The sequence below is a fragment of the Numenius arquata genome, chromosome 3 (genome assembly GCF_964106895.1).
Source record: "Numenius arquata chromosome 3, bNumArq3.hap1.1, whole genome shotgun sequence".
Taxonomy (NCBI): Eukaryota; Metazoa; Chordata; class Aves; order Charadriiformes; family Scolopacidae; genus Numenius; species Numenius arquata.
Genome location: NC_133578.1, coordinates 32,781,147 through 32,803,666, shown reverse-complemented (window position 1 = coordinate 32,803,666; position 22,520 = coordinate 32,781,147). Strand labels below are relative to the sequence as shown.

The 22,520-nt window shown below is 34.6% G+C and overlaps 2 protein-coding genes across 2 annotated transcripts in view; one reads left to right on the top strand and one right to left on the bottom strand.

The window, feature by feature from the left end:
- Positions 1–22,520, bottom strand: part of DNAH7 (dynein axonemal heavy chain 7) — a 110,679-nt gene that overhangs the window by 12,050 nt on the left and 76,109 nt on the right. Inside the window, exons 46-53 of the mRNA XM_074145819.1 lie at positions 22,176–22,339; positions 17,455–17,609; positions 16,386–16,576; positions 13,379–13,512; positions 12,237–12,572; positions 9,580–9,706; positions 8,234–8,428; positions 5,114–5,206 (exon numbers count right to left, since the gene is read on the bottom strand). Of these exons, the coding sequence (XP_074001920.1) occupies positions 5,114–5,206; positions 8,234–8,428; positions 9,580–9,706; positions 12,237–12,572; positions 13,379–13,512; positions 16,386–16,576; positions 17,455–17,609; positions 22,176–22,339 (1,395 nt within the window). The remainder of the gene's footprint in view (positions 1–5,113; positions 5,207–8,233; positions 8,429–9,579; positions 9,707–12,236; positions 12,573–13,378; positions 13,513–16,385; positions 16,577–17,454; positions 17,610–22,175; positions 22,340–22,520) is intronic.
- On the top strand, positions 736–4,281 carry LOC141463228 (baculoviral IAP repeat-containing protein 5.1-like). The gene is made up of 4 exons (XM_074145540.1): positions 736–873; positions 1,949–2,058; positions 2,504–2,618; positions 4,069–4,281. Exons 1-4 carry the CDS (start codon positions 736–738, stop codon positions 4,279–4,281), a joined length of 576 nt encoding a protein of 191 aa, XP_074001641.1.

Genomic DNA, 22,520 nt, shown 5'->3' with positions numbered 1-22,520 from the left:
ATTATGGAGAGGATTTCAATTTTCAAGTCTCATAATGCAACACCTTTCAAAGGTGTTAAGATCTCGGTTTAAAAAATTGCTGTGTACAGCAGTCTGGTACACACTGGTGTTTAAACTTCCCACTGAAGTTAACTGGGCTCTGTACCAAAATGAGAGACAGTTTACAAAATGACAGCTTAATGCTTTGATCCTTACAGATATAATTCTTTTAAATATCACCATTCATTCTATCTCTGGACACACTCTAGAGTATTTTACAGTAACCACCTCCCTTTTAAAGAAATACAACAGTATTTGCAAATGTGACACTAACATGTAATCTCTGAACATGAAATTCAAGAAGTGCTAAAGGTTTCAAATAGCCATGTTAATTCAACCACTTTAGTCACAATCAGTATAATTTTTTTTAATTTAATATGTAAAATTGCTGTATTCATAACTAGAGCTTTTAACTTGCATTTTTGACATTTCATTTATAAAATTTGTAATTTTCATACTGCGTTAGCATAGGTGCTTTCAATATATAGTGTGACCGAGTACACAGAATGTGACAAAGGGAGGGGAAAAAGTTCCAATGGCTTCCTTTCTCTTGACTGTCCAGCTCATAAACTCACCTTTTTACTTACTTTAAAACTTACCCTGCTTTACAGGTGCAATGTGTCACCAATTAGTATAATGCCTTAAATTTGAGAGCAGGAGGGAGGTTCTGGGCTCTTCTAATTGCAGGCTTTGTAGATGGAGATGCTCTTGAAAGAGTTAGGTTTGGCTTCCAAGCTCTTGAGTGATTTTAAGGATATGTATGAATATGAGAATCGTTTAAAAACCTTCAAGAAGTGGCCTTTTACAGAGAACTGCAAGTGCACTCCAGAGAACGTAAGTCTAAAAATAGATATTTTGACTATGCCTTATTTTTTATATACTGTGCTTGAATGAGAAATAATAATTGTTAAATATATTCATGTTCAAGAAGAGCTGTGAGCTTCCACTAAGCTCAAAGAAAAAGTTGAATACTCCAACTTTCCTCTGCTCCCTGCTCAGAAATGCTATAGTAGGGTGACTAGCTTCTGGATGTTCAGTTCACTAGTCTACCTACAGAACTGAAAATAGTTGCTTTTCTTGTTTTCATTTTTTTCTTCTTGTCACTTAAAACTTAATTTCTTGTACTATGTACTCTTTCTGATTGCAAATTTTCATTCATAAAAAAGCCTGTGTTAGAAGAAACAAGTACGTATCTAGCAGGAAGGATTAAGTAACAGAATGATCACTACTTAAAATTCAGAAATTGAAATTATTTAAATTTTAGAAAACTTAATGTCCCTGAAGGCTTTGACTTCAGCATTAAAAAAATCCACAACTTCTATTTTTGCACACACATGAAACATCCAGGCTGGAGCTCAGATGAGTCATACTGCAAGAGCTATCTGAGGTGGTGTGCAGTTTGATAACTGAAACAAACTCAATTTTTAGTGTTCTGACCAGATGTGGTTCTAAAATGACAGGAAAACATAGAAGTTAAAGATGTAGTATTTTACTCACATGATTTATACTTAAAGATTTTCTATGTCAATAGTCTTATGCTTTGGCTTTTTTCTCGGAAAATATTCTTTGAAGTCCTGGCTATGGCAGATCTCATGCGCTGCTACTAAAATGCCTGTGTTGCATGGCATCTACTAGAAGTTATCTGGTAGAACAAAGCTATTCCAGTGCTCTGCAGATACCACAGATATGCAGAAATCCATTCCCTACTTGTAGCCTATTCCTTGTTCCTTTACTAGATGATTATTTACCTGCTTGCAGTCCTCACACTTAAAATTCATTATTAGCATGATCTGTGCTGATAGACATTGTGGGGAAAGACGTTATTTGCAAGCCCTCAGAAACAGCTTGCTGATGTGAACACGAGCATTGTGTGGTATGACACTCTAAACTTCTAAACTGTCACCTGCAGATGGCAAAGGCGGGCTTTATCCACTGTCCCAATGCAAATGAACCAGATGTGGCAAAATGTTTCTTTTGCTTGATAGAACTGGAAGGCTGGGAACCAAATGATGACCCATGGTAAGCACAGATGTAACAATGTTCTTGAAGTATTCCTCCAAACTTTTTGACAACATCCTCTTACTCATTATAAAACTACCAATTTCTCTGTAACAGTTCACAAAACTGAAGCCTACTGAAAGTTTATCTTACCCAGTAACCTTAAAATAGTTCATCATTCATTAATTATATCCCATGCAATTATTCATAGTGCTTTCTCTTTGCCTCCAAAGAGTGTGCTTCTCATTCAACAAAGTAGAAAACATGGTAAACTCAGTCTGTATCTTCCCTTATACCTTCTTGTCTCACAACTAGCTAAAATCTTGCATATGCTTTCTGTATGATACTTTTTCTAGTGATAGACAGTAGAAGTATTGAAGAGACCTGCCTGTTCAGATTTTGTCATCTCTTGAAATGTAACTTTCACAGATTTAATATCTGTTCTTGCTCTGGGTTTACTTTGCAGGGAGGAACACACCAAACGTCACAGCTGTGGCTTTTTATCCCTTACTAAGCACTTTGATGACCTGACAATGGAGGAGTACTACATGCTGGAGATGACACGGCTGAAAACCTTCCTTGTAAGTGTTAACCAATTAATCTTAATACAAGAATCAAAGCTAGAATGTAAACAAGAACTTCCATCTGTAAGACTTCCAAGCATCAGCAAGATTGTGTAAGGCTAGAATATGACTTATTCTGAAGTAATGATTTATGTGCATTACTGGCTAAGAAATCTGCACCTAAACACTTCTCAGTGTAGTCTATTGTCTAGCTTTTCAAAGAAAACCTGTTTCTGTAGCAATGTTTTTCCAACAACTCCCTACAGCAGAAAAAGTATCTTGGGTGCAATAATCAATCAATCCAGGAAGCTCTACAATGAGCAGCTCTGTCTTTCTCAAGAGGGATGAACAACACATGTGAAAAGACAAAATTTGACCAGATTGTTTCTTCATGTGTCTAGTTTTACAGTCTAACTCAGCTTTCAAATTTGAAAGCCCATTTCAGATGTTTTACGGTTTTCCAGTTTTACTTCTCCCCACTCTGGGACTTCATGCATGCCATAGCATTGACATACACAAAAGCACACAAAACTGAGCTGCTTCAACTACATGATCAAGATCAGCTGATCTTTGATATATGACCCTGATCCTATGTATAGGTAAGAATTAAGTGAACCAAGTTCTCTGATGAGGCACTGTACAGGTTCTGCATCTTAGTTCCTGGTGAGTTGGCACAAATAAGATCTTTGCCTTGCTGGTAATGTTCTGTATTGAAAATATACCTGGAGACTGTCAAGGTTAAGTATTTAAGTTCCCTATACAACAGACTCTAATACATAAAAACAGGATGACATGCTGCAGTGGGAGTAGTCTGGTATCTTAAAAGGTGGACTAAGAGCAAGAAGATGACACTGTTATCTAGCCTGAACAGTGAACGATTTAGAGCAGTGTTCCGAGGTACAAACAGGGTCTTGGCCATAATATTACTTTATTTCTAAGTACAGCAAATTGAAAACTTGAAGCAGAAGCTTCAAGTGGGAACACTCTGCCCCCAAGAACACTGTCACCAATAGCCTGGAGGGCTACACACTAGGGCTGATCCAGAGCACGCTGCCATCTTGAAGCCCCGATACCCTAACACATCTTAAGTGAGATCATGCCTCCACACATAAGAAAAATCAAACTGAAGTCTCCTTCCATGATGTGATGTAAAATACATCTAAACAGTAGGCTCACAATTTACTTTAAAAGTTTACTAGACGTAACCAAAAGTGGTAACTGAACTGAGCCCTACTGGCTAGGCTGGTGGAGGAGTTTCTGAATTAAATGGGGGTATGCATATGTAATATCTGCCAAACTGCTCTGCACCATTCAGACAGCAGTATTGCTGTGACCATAGCCAAAAGTAGACTTCTTAGCTAGAATTAGTGGCAGATGAGGGGGGGGTTGAGAATCTAAATTTGAATGTAGTTGAACTAGACAGTTAAATTGCTCAGTTGAAAGTCTCAATCTTTTGCTTTGCTTTAAGTGCAAAACTGGCAGAAGCATAATAAACTCTTTTGAGGAAGAAGTCACCGCAACTAGGCAGCGTCTTGTGGATAACTTTGTCTCCAAGCATCAGTACACACCACCACCACCAGTGCCTCTCCATGCTGATCCGTCTGCCCAACATCCTGAAAGCTCGTACTGCCAAAAAAATCCAGGAGAAAAAAAAAAAAAATCCAGGAGAAGTGAGGTGTAAAGTCTGACTCTGAAAGTTTCTCTTCTTTATACGGTACAAACATTTTTATCTGAGTACTAATACAAAGCTAAATGGCTGTGTGAGTAAGTGTTGGAATTCCTTTCATAGGCTCTCTGGAACAGAGGTCATAACTGCTTATACTAACTCCTATTGTTCACAGTGTGCTTTGCCATTATGGCTAGGTGTAGACTAACAGTAGTCCCACTAACCTGTGAATATATGAAAAATGTCTAATACTTATGTTCTGGTTTTTAATAGGTTGACTCTTTTGGAATAAAGATTCATAACTGTGATCCTCTATTGTGATCTGTGCCACACTCAAGCCTTGCAGCTAGACAGACTCAAATCAGAACAGTTCTGCTTCAAAATACTTTCCATAGAACAAAATGGATCTATGTGTCTGCAATAATTGCTAACTTTAAGCACCTACATTATCTACACTCTTGCTTACCATTAAATTATCTTCCTAGATCAGACCAAATTTACCATAGATAGTGACATCCATCAAAAAAGTTACATCAGCAAAAATAGCAGGTGAACTGAAAAAGGAAAGTCAGAAGGCTTGTAAGACAGTCTCAAGGAGGAAGAGCTCTGGGGGTTTTGGTGTGTAAACTGAAACTTAAAAGCTAACGGCCTACCCTTCTGTTTCAAAAAGTTTTTATTACAATTTCAAACTTGCTGGGTTTTTGAAGTGTCATTAATTTGTATTTTCCTTTATGATAGACTGTTGTAGAATGGTTGTAGATAACACAGTTGAAATGCATTCTTGCAAATACTTTTGTTTTCTAAGATGGATAGACCTTTTTGAATAAGGTGGAAGTTTCATACATACTTTGTCAGGTCTCAGGCAGCGAATGATAAGCATCCTTTGGAACTCCCCGAGCTTGTCTTGCCACTCTGCAGGAAAATCCTCATGCTGGGGATCCTAAAAATACATGTATTTCAACGTTCTTTAAGGCATTTGTGAATTAGATATAGTGAGAGTAAATCATCGTTTAACTTGACACATCAATCTATGATGTATTTTTTCTTAATCTACAAGAAGGGGGTAGACATGCTTAAAGCTTTTTTAAAAAGCCCTTTCAAATATATGTTTACCTAAAGAAGCTTCTCTTACAGCAGAAAAGTTACAATAATTTTTATGTGTTTGAAAGATAATAACCCAAAGTTCTTCTCTAGAAAGTGGAGAAGGAATGAGCTGGAAGAAACCTGAAAATACACTTTACCTCAGTTTTTCTGTTAGAACAGAATATTCTTCAATATAGCAACAATAACCATATAATCAATTACAATCACATTACAGTATTACATGATAACTATGAGTAAGATTGCATCTGAATGGAGAAAACAAAAATTGGAAAGTTAAGTCAAACAATGCACCAGAGAACTCAGTTTGTAAATGGCCTATGAATAACCCAGCTGTTATGTTGTTGTCACAGTTACCAGACTGGAAACAGCAGTGGTTGTGTGGCATGTTAACTTCTTATTAGACTGAAGTACAGTGCCAGCTATGTATGTCTATCTGGAAACTGGTATTACAGCTCTGATAGTGAGCCTCTTAGGCTTGCCTGTAGAGGGTTGGGCACAGAGGTATGCAGGCAGACCTGCACAAACTGCATTCTGAGCAACTTTGATTTAGCAAATCAAATCATGATGGCACTCATGTTCTGCTAAGGATCTGGAGCATGACTCCTGCCTTTCTCAACTTCTAGGCACTTAGTTTCAGATCAGAATCCAGAATGCTGCATTATTTTTATATTAATATATGGGGGGGATATAGGTACCTCAGAATGACATCTATAACAGCTGTTTAAGAGTTTATCTAAGAAGTTGCAAGATTTGTAGAAAACTGAGTTAGTAAACACTGAGGAGTGAAGGTTGCACTGAAGACTCCACTGAGTTGTGCCACAGCGCTGAAAACTCTTCACTTCTCCATGAGAAGAGATGCATCAGTAGCTTTGAGGTTAAGTCAGCCAGCTACAGGAGAACTGAGTTTAGGTCCCTTCTCCAAGATATGCAATACAAATTTAGAATAAAATACATGGAATCCTTGAATTGAGGAGTTGAAGTCAGGTCCCCTACTTTTGGAACAACCTGATCTACACAACTAGGAGGAGAAAAGTGCATCTCAAACTCCTTTTAAAAACGTTCATCTTCAGTGTATGGCTGCTGATTACAAAGTGGCTCAAGCAACACTGATTTTGTGCCTTCTCTCTTTAACACACTTCATACATACATGAAACTCCCCTTGATTTCAATTTGTATATCACCAACAAGACAGGAAAAATTGCTGGCTGCATATTACTGGGGATAAACTATACTGGTGATAAAAAATACAGCTATCAAAAAGGAATCTTCCCCAATATGCATTAACTAGCATTTCTGAAAATTCCAGTGCACTCACAGGAAAGTGCTAGTATTAAAGCTAGATGGATAATGAAAATGTTTTCACATAACAAGTAAAAGGCATAGCAACTCTTCTATATCAGGACAGTGATAAATAATGCCATTTCTTTTGATCTAGCACTCAAGGTTCAGTAACTGAATGCTCCTGGCTTCAGTGTAACTGTTTATTAGATTCTTTATCAGTTAACTGATGACCTGATTCTATAGATCTCATTTTATTGCATGCCACTGAAATGAAGGCATTGCTATTTATTTCAGTTTGGCCGTGTGAATACACACGTAGCTATCATGGACATCTTGAATCTTTAGTTCTGAAAGTCAGCACTTTTCATTTGTATTAGGCATTGCTTTAAAAAACTATAATCCCAAAGTGCATTACACAGTAGTCTCCCCTCCCTCAATCTCTTTTTCAAATGCCATCATTTCTCTGTTCATTTTCCAAGCAACTGTTTCGCAAAGAAGAACTAAAGTCTTCAACTTGCTGTATCTTTTTGTAAATGCCCAAGGAAAGCTTATCTCTGCTATTTGCCTGTTTCTCACAATCTGGACGTCTGAAGGCGCTGCCGCTGCTCAGTTTCTTAAATGTCTCTCATCGTACTTGTATGAACATTTCCAACCAAAAATCCATTCTTTTCCTCTTTGCATACTTTAGGCCCATTTTTTAAATAGAAAGGATTTCTAAATCCTTCACATTTACAATGAATAAAACACACAATTAAATCTTTTTGAAATAGGTATAAGAAGTCCCGAGTCATTTGACTGAATAATGGTGATAAATTTTCATCACTTAAGTTAACAGTGAGAAAAATTGTTCAATGGACCAACACAAATGGACAGTATTACCTGAATATGGAAGTGGTTATGGCTCAGATACGGTGCAAGTAGAAAAGAAGGGTAATGTTTTGTTCAGGAGGTATGTGTACGATGAGCACTTTGCATATTAAGAAGCAGAAGGGGTATGATAAAATAAAAAAAGGAGTTAATAGTAAGATTAGAGATGAAGAAAGTACCCAAACGTGGAGTAAAATTAATCTAACGAGCTTAGATTTTAAGGAAACAGTGATGAAGTTAAAGACAAGTAAGTCATTCATGCATATACCAGGCCACTGTCAGAACTGGGAATCAAAGGTCTCCTGAATCCCATTCTAGTTTCTCTACACAGCAGTAATTGGTTTTTTTACACTTATCCAGGAAAGCAGCATGCTACATAATAGCATGAAAAGGCATCCTCAAAGCATGATAAACAAATGTTTAGACTGACAAGGGACAGCGGTTGCCTTAAATTTAGCAAATGTCACTATCACCTTACCACTCCAGGCTTTGTTGCCTTTTTCCCATCCAAATTCAACTCAAATCATGACTTGCTACTCAGAAACCACCTGACAAATTAGCGATATTCTACTACTACGCACCATTTGCTTAAATATTTACATTCATATATGTAAGAACATACCATGTAAAATTACAGCACTTTCTTTTCCCCGAATAAATATTTTCAATGTGTTAATTAGCTTATGAATGCAAGCAATCAGGAATGTTAACATACCAAGCTATCATATACCAATTTCCATCCATCCTTTAGTTGTGTAAAATCCTTCCGAATGTTTGTGAAGCACGGCAAATCTTCTAGTCGACAAATTTCATCCCATGATTTTGGAGGAAGCCAGGTACATGGATTAGAAAATGGATTTTCCAAACCTATGCCTCCAGTTAACAGAAATTTCCACTCATTTTCATTAATCTGCAATGAAAAACACTGCTCTGAGGACTAAATAAATAAAATCAAATGGTTTTAGTACATTATGTAGGAAATCACCACAGTTATCTGAATTCTTGCATTAGTTGGAAAAGCTTCTACAGAACTAATAAAAGCTTATTTCCAAAGTATTCAGTGTCTGGTTTTCAGTTAAACTTAAGGAATCAAAACACGTAAGATATGAGCCAATTTAAAGATTTATCTGCATTCCTAACTTAGGGAATGAACAGTGTTAACTGATTAGATTTTTAGACCCATTCTTCAAATTCCAAAATGTTGAAGGAAGAAAATATTGGAAGTATTTCAGGGAACCATGCATTTTGCAACCTTTTCCTATAATGCAAGGCTAAGTATGAAAAAGGAATAAGACATGTAATAGGTTGATATTTCTTTCTCATTACTCCTTTATCTCAAGATATCTTCGATGGCTTGAACTTGTAAATTGAAGTCCCTGTGAATGGGAGAATAGTGTCCCATGATTATTACTGTCACAGCTCTTGAAAGAATTCACTTCTATGTATTCCCCCAAATAAAAAAATTCAAGTTTCCGTATTACACTGAAACAAAACAACCCCAAACAACCATAAGTACTGTTTTGCAGATGATATGGTTAAAATGCATGTATTTCATTATGAATTAAAAAAAAAAAATAAAGAAAGAAATATTTTGTAAAGAATCGCTAGAAATGAGTATAATTCAGTTGGTACAAGTGTTTGATTTTAAGGAATTCCATGCAAAAACAAACACATTTAGCACCTGAAGTGCTTACTTAAATCAGTGGTTACAATTAATTTTGATATGCTCTTAGAACCCAGAATACATTACAGTAAAATTTTGCAAAGTGTTCACTGTAAGAATAACATAGGCTGGGCTTTGGTTTAAGTAACACTTAGAAAAACTGTTACATCTAGCTCAGTTTTACCATACCTGTTTGTTATATGTTTATTTAATTCTAGAGAATCTTTTTCAATGCTTATAAAAACAAAAATAAAACACCACAAAATTGAGGCTTAAGTAATATAATTATATATAAACTTATTTTTCTATTTTTATCCTGTATGTTCCTATTACTGATGGTTTGTATATGCAGTATAATATATATCATATCAAACTACAAATTATTTTTAATTACTGACCAATCTTTCATATTTCAGGAGATTCACAGTTAGACAAAAAGAGAAGAGCAGCTTGTCCTTTTCAAAGAGGGAGCGACAGACATTGACATAAAGTGAGTATGTAAAATGATCCTTGAGAATCTTCAACCTACAGGTGTCAAAAAAAGAACAATCTTCCATTAATATCACTCTAAAGAGTGTGCATTCTGGAAACCTATTACAAACCATTTAGATCTCCTTTGTTCTAATAAACTCTCTGGTCAATTACCCTAAAGCAATCATTAAATGTATGTACCATTTTGAGAGCAAAATAAAATAAACCACATTTAAGTGCAATCACATCTTAGCAATACATGATTTTCAGAGGAAGTGAGAGGTCTCTTTTGCGAGGGGCAGAAAAGAGTGGGAATTTTAAAACTCATTATGGATATAAATACCAGGGCCAAAATCCAAACAGTCCACCTTTAAAGATTATCTGAAATATGCTTCCCATTCTACAGAGTAATTTCCTTAATACACTATAATACAAATATATTTACAAGTCTGTGATTTATTATCAATAACTTCCTTTAAATACAAAGCAAGGAGGCCATCTATTGTTTCATAAAGGATTAAGTTTGAATACCTAGGATACCTAGTCAAAATAAGGAAAAGTCCATCTAAGTGGATAGAAATGCAGTGTCTGAATTTGCACAACCACTTCAAACACTTTTTTTGAGATAGTAGCAAAGATATGGAGCAGTGCTGTGGCTTTTTTCCAACTACCTAGGTCACCAATCCCTTGGCAGGGAGCTACTCAGAGGGTATTCCTCCAGTTCAGACATGGAGATCATTCAGAAACCTAAGCGTGATCTATTATAATTTAAAAGTGGAAAGCTTTTCACAGAAGATCAAGATTTAGAGCAAGCTGCGTTGTTTGATCTGTGTCTCCTTTTCAGTCTTGTGTTTAAATCTGTTTTTGTTTTTTATTTTCCATTCAGCTAAGAAATAGACTATTTTTTGTTATATTGCTGTAATATATAAATGCACCTGTTTTTTTATTAGCATTTCAAGTCCTTTCAAAATTACTGATTCCTCATCCATATATGGATATACATACAATTTATACACAAAATACTGACACAAAGATGGCCATGGGACAAAATGTAAATTTTTTTCAAGTTAGAGAAGTAACACACTTTGCATGAGAAAAGAATGATTAAAAAAATCTCAGCACAGAGCCTGTAGTAAAGAATGTCTAGTGAAGATAGCCCAAGATAAACAGTCTTATGTGAATTATTAATTCACAGAGAATTTTCTGTGAGTCTGTCTTCCTCTGCCTTCACTGGGAAAAACTATCAAAATGGGCTTACACCAATCCTTCCCTATGAATGCATACTGTCAGATGGGACTGAGGTCCTGTATCTCTACATTTCTTCTGACAGAAAGGTTCTGAATCAAAATAAAATTATTTTATTTATTGCTCACTTTAATTCAGACACACAGGCATACAGGGTTTTTTTGAGATATAAAAGAGTAAGATGTAAAGTCAAAGAGCTAGGTTTAGAGAACACAGATTGCCTTATTGCTAAAGACTACCTTGAACGTAGTTTCAAATATGATACCAAAATATTAGCATCTGACTTAAATGATTAGTAGCCATATCTTTGATACAACAGTTATGCTAGACTTAGATTGCCTAGACTCTAAATTCTCATGAAAAAATAACTTTCATAATCAGTATGGCACTGAACTGAACACTACACATTAAACTACACACTAAGTACTACCTTACCAGGTACTGCAACTTACTTGTATTTGAATAAAATATGGACAGTAATGGATAAATCAGAAATTGCCATTTGCAATATTAACTAGGAAAATTTTCTAAATATGAATTGGCATAGTAGTTTCCGTCTCCCATCCTTTGTTCATTTGATGAACAGGCAAGTAGCTAAGTAAAAGAAGCAAGGGTCTGTAATTTGAAAATCAGATAAAGCCACTAAAGTAGAATTTGCAACTGATGAGACAGAACACTGAAAAATCTTCTTTAAAAAAATCTCTGTGTAGATAATTCACTTCAAGGACATATTTTGAATAATCCTAATGTGATCATAATAGCAATGTCTATCACATGTAAAATAAATTCAGATCATCAAAGATTGCACAGTTTCTCCTGTTCTCACAAACAAGCTGGAAGAGGGAGGGACACCTTAAGTATAAAACAATAATCAAACTGAATTTTAAAAAATGCTTGGGTTAATAATTAACGCCTTGCACAATCTACAGTCAAGAACCCCAGTCACAAAACTTCATCTCTCTCACCAGTTGTGTGAAAAAGTTTCTTGTCTGCTTCTCGAAGACATACAAAGTCACATAAAATGAAATATAAACCCAAAGCAAGTGGACCACTTTTATCTGATACTTTGTAATTTCACACATGACTTGAGGTAGCAATTACTAAGTAGAAATAGTGGAATATGTTGCACTTGTAATATATTGTACCATTTTGCTACTATGAATAAATTATTTTCCAGGAAAATATCCAACACACACATATATATACACAAAAAAAAAAAAAAAAGAAAAAAGTTCAAAATTCAACGCCCGAGACAATAGACTTTGGAGAAATGACAGTAACATTTCTGGAGTAGCTATGAATACATCAACAATTACAAATCGCAAAGTATCACTCTTACCTTGTTTGTAAAACTTCTGACTGCTCCGAATTATCTATAGACATGATGAAAAGATTAATAAACCACAGGAGTGAATACTGGTACATTGGCTCAATGTTGGCTAGATCAGCAATGGAAAAAAACAATATTGACGAATGGATAGCAATAGGACGATAGCCCATACGAGTAGCATCAATCTTCTTTTCTGTCTCTTCAGCTATAGCTTGCTTTTCAGAAATCTCATTAGCCAGAATTTTGGAAGAAGACAATATATTAATAGCAGTTTCATCCTCCAAAATATTTCCTTCTGAGGCTGAAAGAACTTCTAAAATCTTGTCTTCTATTTCCTTTAGCTGCCTAAAATAATACACAAGATTTTTCACATATGAAAATTACAGTTGTTTTCTGTTAGTTTCTATAAAATAACACAACGTGTAGATTCTACTCATGGTATGGAATTTACAAAACAAACCCTTTTTTTCTTATTAAACATTCCCTTAAATTTCTGAAAAATTTAGCCACTTTCAGGCTAAAAAATGGATGGCAAAAAGAGGAAGTGACAAACCACTTTGAATGCTGTACATTTCATGCTTTGACCCATAGGGAAAGATGCTCTTTGCCATGTACAATCAGTGCAAATCTAGCACACAATGAAAGCATTTCTAAAACACAACCATTAATTAAAATTAATTAACCAAAATTCATGAGGACAGCAAATCATATGCCAACCATCATGGAAGGAATGCATAAAACCAGAGGACAGGATCAAGAGCTACATTTTGCAATTACACAACCTGCAATGCAGCTCTTTAACATTTTCTAATAATCCCAGAAATAGGAAACCATATCAGAAGAGGAAAGGCACAACCAGTAGGAATATGCATAAGAGCATGCATCCAAATCAGCCTGAAAAACAAAAAAAAAAGCCTAAGTATGGGGTCTCAAAAAAAGCAGTCTTGAATTTCATAGAATCATAGAATTGTCCAGGTTGGAAGGGACCTTTAAGATCATCTAGTCCAACCATCAACCTAACTCTGATTAAAAAAAGAAAAAAAATCCTGATAAATCAAACAAAAAAAAGTGTCTGAAATTTATTCCCCATTATTTTATTTCCTTAAACTGCAATCTGCTTCTAGCCTTAGCAAGGGAAGTTAACTTGATACCTTTTATTCTCAGCCCCTTGAAGAATGAGGGCTTGTTTTTCTTCTTCAAGATCTGGCCTTTCTTTTGCAACTACAATTCCAAGAAGCTGGTCCTGCATTCCTTCTGAAGTTATCATGAAGTTCAATAATGTTACCTGTTAGAAGAAATAGTTTTTGAAAGATAGCATAGTTATGGCCAGATGCAATTAAAACGCTTATTAGTTTACACGATGAGGTTTGTATGATATCATGTAATAAGCTCAACCAAACTGTGAGAATAAATGAATTGCAGCTGAGGGTTAAAGATTATGTGTTGGAAAGCTAACCCCAGGACTGACCCAGAAAGTTAACCAAAAAAGGCATGTGACAAAACTGTATAGAATTTCATTCTGTACCTCAAAATTACATTGAAACTTTAAATTTCAGTCCTTTAAGTGATTGGTCCATATAATATGAAAAAACATTATTGCCTCTGCCACATACATTTTCTCTCTTTAATGGCCTTGTTCACGTGCAATTTGTCATTTTAGTACAGGGAAATTTGTACTCTAGGATTAGGATAGCATCATGTTTTCTTCATGAGAAAATAAGTGACTGGGAAAAAAAAACTGTGTTTAAAAGAATTCCCATCCCATAATGGATCCAGATAAAACCCACATGTTCTTGCTGAGGAAGTAGCAAAAATGTACGATATTTTACATGAGAAAGGGAAGGAATATATAACCAGCAGAAGTCTAGAAAATAGTTTGATGCATGTAGTTCAAAACAAGAAAAAAAATCTACTTATCAATCATCTAGTCTGATGAAAGTATTGGGTTTAATTAATTGTCTAGGTAATAGTGACTACAGATTCTCTTTAGGCTTTTTTGGTGGGTACAGATACCATTGACTCGTGTTTCAAAAGAACATTAGCCTTGAACACAGTGATCAGTTAGAATATGGAATACCTGTGAAGTTAATTTGTCTGGACTTGCTTCTGCACTAGTAATATCTGAAAGTTGTCCAAATATTTGAGGCTTTTTTTCACAAGTTTTGCTTGTAAAGTTAGGAGGGATAATATTTTAACTTTCTTAAAACGCACAACTAACAGTTTTTTGCTATAGTATACCTCATCTGAAAAAAAATTGAGGAGCACAGATAGCATATCACACCATTCTTGCACACAGGAATTTTGAGAGGAGGTTCAGTTCTATATGACGCTAAGAATCAATAAGATTTCACAAGCATCATGACCTATTCCTCACCTTATTTAACAATTTTAGTAATGGGAAATATAAGAGGGACCTAATCGTTCAAAACTTCAATAGTCTTCTATAGGCTTCACTTCCCTTCTTCAAAGTAAAAGGCTAGCTACAAACAGCATTATGAGTTAGCTTTCAGAGCTGTCATGCTCTGAAAGGTTGTCTGGTTCGGACATTGGAACCTCTGAGGTTTAAGTGCAAACTGCTGTCTATATTCTACATTTCTCCTTGGTCCCTGATGGACAGAATGATATTTTTCTGGATGTGAATAAGTCACCTTTACCTCAGCAGTGCTGAAAATGATCTGATTTTTCAGTGGGTTTTGCTACATTTAATTAATAATGTTAGAAACAGGAAAAAGCTAATCCAAATGGCTAATAGCTGCAAATACATATCTATATAGTGTAAACCCATGGCCTATGTCTCTTTGCAGGCTTCACTATGTAAGTCACATCAGAATTCAGTACAATCTTTTTCTGTGAAATATGATAACCATATCAATAACCATTTTCCCTGGACTCATGACTAGCTCCTGAATAATCCTTGGGACAAATTCACCAAATGGATGTTGTAATTAGCTTCAGACTAAGATATTTAGATATTACTTTTCTGTTTCCTACTCCCTGTATGTGAGCCACCTTAGCCAGCTAGCTCAGCAGTGTGTGCAGCATGTAATGAAGCAACTGCTAATGTTAGAGCAATTAACAACTTATGTCTGACTGCATGGAAACCGACTAGAGAAGATTTACCTTTAGAAACTTTACAGGGGGTGGGGGGGATTGTACTGACTGTTGATTGGCAACTAGGAGATTTTAATTGTCTGTTAAACAAAAAACTTTTCCTAGGAAATAACCGTCATATGTATTATAACAGTAAATCTTTTGGCTATTCTCTTCTGTTCATATTTCATCTTTTTTTCTGAACATGCAGCTAATTACCTTCTTTGATAAAAGATCAATGTCTAGGTGATTTGATGGGCATTAAAGTGAATAGAAGTTATTCTCTGTCATTAATTTTTGTCCATTTTTCCTGCATCAGTACTCCTTTGTTGTTTAAACAACTTACTGTTCCATTTTACTGAATATCATAATAGTTTAAAAAGCTTTGATTTCAAGGTTTTATGTTTCAGTATAGCCCATGTTTAACAAAAGTGTAAATTTGCAATACTTTTCGATAAGCAGTTCTTCAAAAATAATAATAAATAAAAGGAGGAATACATCTCCCAAGCAACTTAAAAAAGATTAAAACACCAATTTTATTCTTTAAAGCAGGAATCTACTTTGGTTTTGTCCTAACAGAAAAATAAGAATAGCTACAGTTATCAAATACATAAATGTGTAAGTATGTTTTCTATCTATTATAAACAAGGCACAATGCCAGGAATTGCAGACTCCTGTCCCTAACTATACTGCAGATAAAAATCATGAATATGAAAGCATAATGTAGAGCTTGCATTTGAAGTGACTATTATATTAAGTCCTTGTAAATATTTTTACAATAAGGAGTGACTAAATAGCATCACGAGATACAGGCTGGGAAAGGTGTTAAAATTAATTAATTAATTAAATTCCTGACAGTATGAAAGAATGACAGTATTGCAAGGTGAAGTATTAGACACAAGAAATGTCAACACTTCTAACATGGTACTGGTCTTCCAGCAGTGTGAAAAAATCCCAATGTTGACAGGGGAGGAGGAATTAACAAGTGCCAGAAATTGTTCACTGTTTTTAGCCAAATAATCATTTTTAAATTAAAACAAAGTTGCACATTCATTTCAAAATTCTCACCTTAACAGATGTTTCAGGAAGATAATGTGGATTTGTCAGCTTAGTTGTAATATAGAAGCGGAATTCAGGAGCATACTCTATCGTGGAGTCTCCAAGGCAAATGCATATACTCCCCGACTGCTTAAATGTCTGCTTGAGCAAAAGTGGTTCTAGGATAGGATCAAGTTCTTCTCCAATATTCTCCAGTAGCACTTCAAAACAACACAAGAATCAGTAGAACTGTCTCGGCATTTATATTACTGATTGACTGCTCTTCACAATACATATGTATAATCTATATTTACAGTGTGCAAATAAAAATATTAATTTAGAAATATCTAGAGGTAAAGTTAATGTTTTTTAGAGTATTCATTTTTCAATCAGCTGAATCAAAGAAATCTACCTTTAATTTCTTCTTAGTATTATATCAATTTGCAAAAAAGCAACTAAATTCTATCATTGCTACTGCTGCCAGTGGCTTAGAACAGCAGCTGAAGACTACCATTTTTGAAAAGAGAAATAACAACAAATTAAACATCATATGCCACAGTTACCCAAATAATTGTCAAAATCAAGAAAGAAATAATGGAGAATAAACAATCCATTTCTTTACTTGTAGTCCAGTTAGCCATTGACAATTAGCTGGAGTTGGAACTATGTATTTCATTAATTTATATCTATTTGAGGGTAATAAGACTACTTGCAATAAAGATACTACAGAGAATATAAGAATCATTAATGATCACAGCCTAGCAATCTGGTATTTATACTCTTGAAAAGCCAAATAAAAACAACATTACTTTTTAGAAATAAAATTATTGTAACACAAAACCAAAGAAATGGCAAATCTCATAAAGCAACTAAAAGATACAAATTGAGTATTATAATTATATTGTGCTAAGAAGTATCTCATAACCTGGGGTGAGAACTTCAATTACTATAGTACTAATTTGATTCAAATCAAGAAAAAAAAGAAATCTCTTTTCCTCAACTATGAGAACATTTTATAGTCACTGGAGCTCATTTTTTAGCTAATTGTGCCCCCTCGAGGTTCTTCTGTAATTTACACTTTCCTTAGTCATTAACCTACCAGGACTGCCAAACTGAATGCAATTTTCCAGCGTTGTAACAAATTGAGGGTCACTGAGTTTGACTATATGCAAATTATTGGCTTTTTCCATGTTCTTTATCCATTTATTTGCTTGACCCTGAGGATCTATCATCAGAGGCCATCTTCTCGCATTACTGAAGGGAAAAATACAAACTTAAAAAACTGAAATTTAAGCTCTTCAAATGTTTACCTCAAAGTATTTCTTAAGGCAATTTATTCCCTTTTTGTCACTAAAACAACAGTGCATCAGTATGAAATTGTAGTAGGCACATACTCAGGTGTAATCTGGGATGAATTTAACAGGAGACAGATGAATCTTAAAGTTCTTCGTTTACAAAAAATTAGTTTTCCATTTTCAAAGAAGATACTTAGAATAAGACTTCTTACTTCCTAGAAAATTTAATCGCATTTAATTTTATAACACTTTCAAAATAAAAAGATTACTAAGTTTTGAAATTTTGAACAGCTTTACTATAGTCATATGCATAAGTGAGCACTTTCAAGTGAAAATGAACAGAATGTTCCACTAAAGAGACATTTTAGAGTTAGTATAAAGGGAAATGTATAAGCAGATTCAAGGGTATCTACCTTTTAATCCCTAATCCTAAAGCAGCAACAGACACAAAGAACTTCTGGATTTTATGTTCACGAGATTTAGTAACTACTTCACAGATATTTTTTTTTACAGTGTTCTCTACCACATGTAGTTACATTACTAATGCTTCTTTGTTATGGGTCACAAATTGGACTTGGGAGTGACCGTTCACCAGCTTTTTTCCCCCTTGTAAAACGATTTAGGAAGAAAAGTCATCTGGAAGGGACTCTCTTCAGCCTAACCATGAAGGAAAAAAGCTTTCACAGGTAAAATGCATTCAGAGATTGAGGAAATGCATTTGTAATCCACCAGGACAGCACGATATCTAAGCAGACATTAACAAAGTTAAAGTGGAGGCTTTGTAAAGTTACAAGTATTTTGAATACTTTGCTAAACACAGATAAGAACAAATTTGGTAATGCAGTAGGTCTAGAGAAGCAGACAGAGGATTTGCAATCTGAACATCTGTTAGATGAGGTGATAGTGTCAGCAGTATTAGAAGACAATCTCACACTAAGCAACAGTGTTCACCAATGGGTCCAAAATGTGCTTAAAGAACTGCTGACATCCCAAATTGCTAGGTGATTCAGTTGCTTATGAGCACCTAAAGGGAGACCCATGGGACAGATAGCCAGGTGATTTTAAGAGTAAGATAATACAACGTGATACAGCAACTGCAAACTGTAAACTGAACACAGTAAGCTTACACGTTAAGCACATTCTAAAACAGACAATATTTATGTAATTAATAATTTTGCTTGTTCTTATTTTAAAACATGAATTTAAGAATTGAGAAAACTTCAGCCAAAACCTACAGTATATATTGCCTAATTACTTCAGTTTCATTCACATATTATTTTGAGCATATCCTATTTGAGACTCACTGTGTAACAGACATGATATACTTAAGACTGAATAACTAAAGATGGTTCTCTAATAACAGCCAAACACACATAGCTTTCATCAATGATAAAATTGTTCTTTATTGATGGGAATGCATAAGCAGTCACTGCGTATCTTTGCAAATTGTCCTTGAATAGCTCTCTAATTCTGCTTTGAAAAAAATTTTTGTTACAAAAAGTTTGAGTTGCATTTTATATGGTTCCTGGGTCCTAATATAAAATTCATCTAGCCACAAATTCATAACTACAGGCATAATACGTATCATTGATTTGAGGTAGATTCTATCTCATATTTCAAAATTAAAAGCTGTCATTATTTAGTTTTAAAATGCTAATCATCATTCCATTAGTTCAAAGAGAATTTTGATCAAAGTTTTATAAAAATGAAGTGTTAGGATGTACTATAGAAGAGTTGAATTCATTAACATTTGTCAGCTGTTTATCCTGAGTGATTGAATTATTAATACAGTAATTACTTTTAAAAGTTACATATACATTTTTAATCCCAAGATATATCCTCTTACTTCAATAAGCTGTTTTGCTTCCTGAAGTATAATCAATGCCAATTTTTAAATCAAATGAAAGTATGTTGAGGTTCTTTACCTACTGCATTATTTTTGTCTGATCTGTTCCATTTTGCACTTTGTCACCTATTCAGTTGCCAAAGCTGAAGTATTATCCACACAGCTACACTTCCAAAATTTAGCTTGTAATATACAATTTCAGTTATGTATGAAAACCTAACATTCATCCCACAGTAAAAGCTGTATTCATTCACCAGTGCTATACAACATTGGACTCCTCAAACAGTGAGAAGAACTTTCATGTAAACAGTGGCAAAAATTAAAGATTGATATTAGCAGGTTGCTGCAGTATAATACTGTAAAAAAGATGCATAAATGTCAGGTACATGTTATCATAGACTTGACAACCCTTAACCTGACTATGGAAAAGAATGCTGAGTATTATTTGTTACAACCAACAGATGTGAAGTAAATGGGTAACAATCACAAACAGAAAAGCAGTTACAGAAACATTGTTCCACGGTCAACTGAGCTTCAGCTGTGCTAAGAACAAAACCTAAAAGTCAGTAGCAATTAACAAGCACACTGGACAGAACTGAGAGGTTCTTTTTTTACAGTCATAACAAGTGCAAGTCCAAATGAAAATCATAACTGCTTATTGCAAGGTCACAAAGCTTAGCCTATTGTAGGCATCCAACTCCGTAGTTAACAAAACTGTCAATGCTGTACGTATCTCAGTCATCAGTAGTCACATTAATCTAAAGCTAATCACTAGTGAGCTGTAGATGTTTCTAGATGTTAAAATATTAACATGCTCAGTTTCCAAGCTACACATCATCATACAAATCACTGATGTTTGCACTGATTGTGACATTGATATATACCAGACTAACTCTGCCTGGACAAACGTAATTCTAGTGACTGATGTGAGATCCAGACATGCATGTATTAGAATACCACATAAGAATGTAGAATCACCTTAAAAGTGAAAGGCAATAATATTAGTTTTAGAGCTCATGGGATCCGTATTTTCTTTCTAGAAGAAATTTTGAGATTTCAGAATTTCTTTCACTTTTCAAATAAGAATGAGAATATCTTTAAATATGCAGAATTTTCAAAAACGTTTTAGATCAAACGATGTATCATTAGATAAAGTCAAAGTATTTTATTTGGATGTAGCTTAAGATAATTACAAAAGGGAAAATTTAAAAACAAAAGGGGGATTTCAAAACAAAAAATAAATCCTTTTTTCCTTATCAGAACTTTCCTCAACTTCTGATAAGACTATCATCATACTAACCACATTGCAACAGAAAGCTACAACTGCAAGTTTCAAGCTTTAAACTATAAATAGCGTTTAGTGAATTCCAGCACTCCAAAGATGTAATATAGTCTCTGCTATGAATTCACATTTTAATAAATAAATTTCTTTGAGGATTTGACTGGGTGCAAAGACAACTTTGTGGTGCCCTGTTCATAGCACCTGCTAAAGAGGTCCCTACACTAATCCAAAAACCAAAACTCTCTTCGCTTTTGTCTAGGAATATGCCAGGTTGTTCTGCTCCAGAAGGGATCCTAGGAATGACTAGTCTGTATGAAGTATTGACAGTTAGGGGAATGAGACTCTAAAGAAAACAGACTCCAAATTGTCAGTACAGATACACCTTTTCACCTTTCATCCGATATCTAAAACTATCACATGGATGAGGAAGATCCACATCTAACTCCCAAAGGCTTGACATGATGTGAAAGGACCCCTTTCTGAAATCAGAGGTTATTGCAGGAAAGGCCTGTCTCACCTTTTCTTGTTGAAGCATTTTAGCAGAACATAGAATAAAAGGCAAGAAACAGAGGAAGAAACTGGCAAGAGCTGGTCAGGGTCATCATCTGCAAGAAAGGAGACTAGAAATTCTCTCCATTCTAACTTTTTACACCTCCCTTACTGCCTTTAGTAGAAGATATACATGTGCCTTTTTTTGTTGTTTTGTTACTGTGCCCTGGCAAAATAAAGATTCATCTCTTCAGTATACAAAACAACATTTCCAAAATATCAGGGCTTTACACGCTAAATATGTTACAAGCCTGGATGTTAAAATCTCCTACCAGTTGGCAACATAAAACTGGGAAACTGTTCATAGACAGGTAATCAAGACATCATCTATAGTTTTGCCAGTGCCATCTTAGGGGAAAAGTGTGTGACCCTCATAGAAAGATTAGCAAAATAATCTTTAGTAGCTCTGCAGAAACACCTCTTGCTAGCACTTGATGCCAGCATATTTCTTTAAAATTAAAGAGCTTTAGCTTTTTAAAGGAGAATTACTTCCATATCTACTGATTATACTCCTAAAAAAAAAAAAGCATTCAAAATTCTATTCCTGAAGCGTTTTAGGATGTCTTAAACTGAATCCAGTGTGCAGCATGTTTGGGGGGAAAAAAAAAAAAAAGAGGGAGTGAATCCACAGATTTAAGAACTTTCCATTATGAAGTTAAAAAAATATTAAAAAAAATATTACTACTATTTCTTATAAATTTAAACATTAAAATCATTTTATAATTTTGGTTGTTAAACTGGATATACAGTAGAAAACTGTCTATAAAAATAACAACTGAAAAGCAGGTTGAAAGAAGCTATTTAATGAAAATTATTAATTTTATATATATATATTTATTTTTACTTACGAGATAATGATGCCATTATCAATAGAAAACATGTCAGAAGGTAGTCCAGCAATATTCCAAGCTCTGATTTCCACAGGTTCTCCCAGGGTATTTGTTAAGGAAAAATCATCAGAACAAGGAATGTCTTTGGTTTTACACAGCAATGCCCACTCTTTAGTTTGCATCTAGAAAAAGAAAAAAAATATTAACTAAAGTTCTATCTATTCACATTTTCACACTATTAAAAATGTGTTTTTCAACCCATTTCCCATAACAATTGCTACATACAAGATCACTATATCTTCAAACAGAAGGGAACTCATGCTTCTGTATAAAATGCCTAAAAATGCCTTTGTATGTGATTTC

Bases quoted from the DNA above. Each gene is read 5' to 3' on its own strand.
- LOC141463228 (XM_074145540.1), top strand. From the start codon at position 736: ATGGAGATGCTCTTGAAAGAGTTAGGTTTGGCTTCCAAGCTCTTGAGT. The intron at 2,059-2,503 runs GTAAGCACAGAT...TTTACTTTGCAG, and splicing joins GAACCAAATGATGACCCATG to GGAGGAACACACCAAACGTC. The intron at 2,619-4,068 runs GTAAGTGTTAAC...CTTTGCTTTAAG, and splicing joins CACGGCTGAAAACCTTCCTT to TGCAAAACTGGCAGAAGCAT.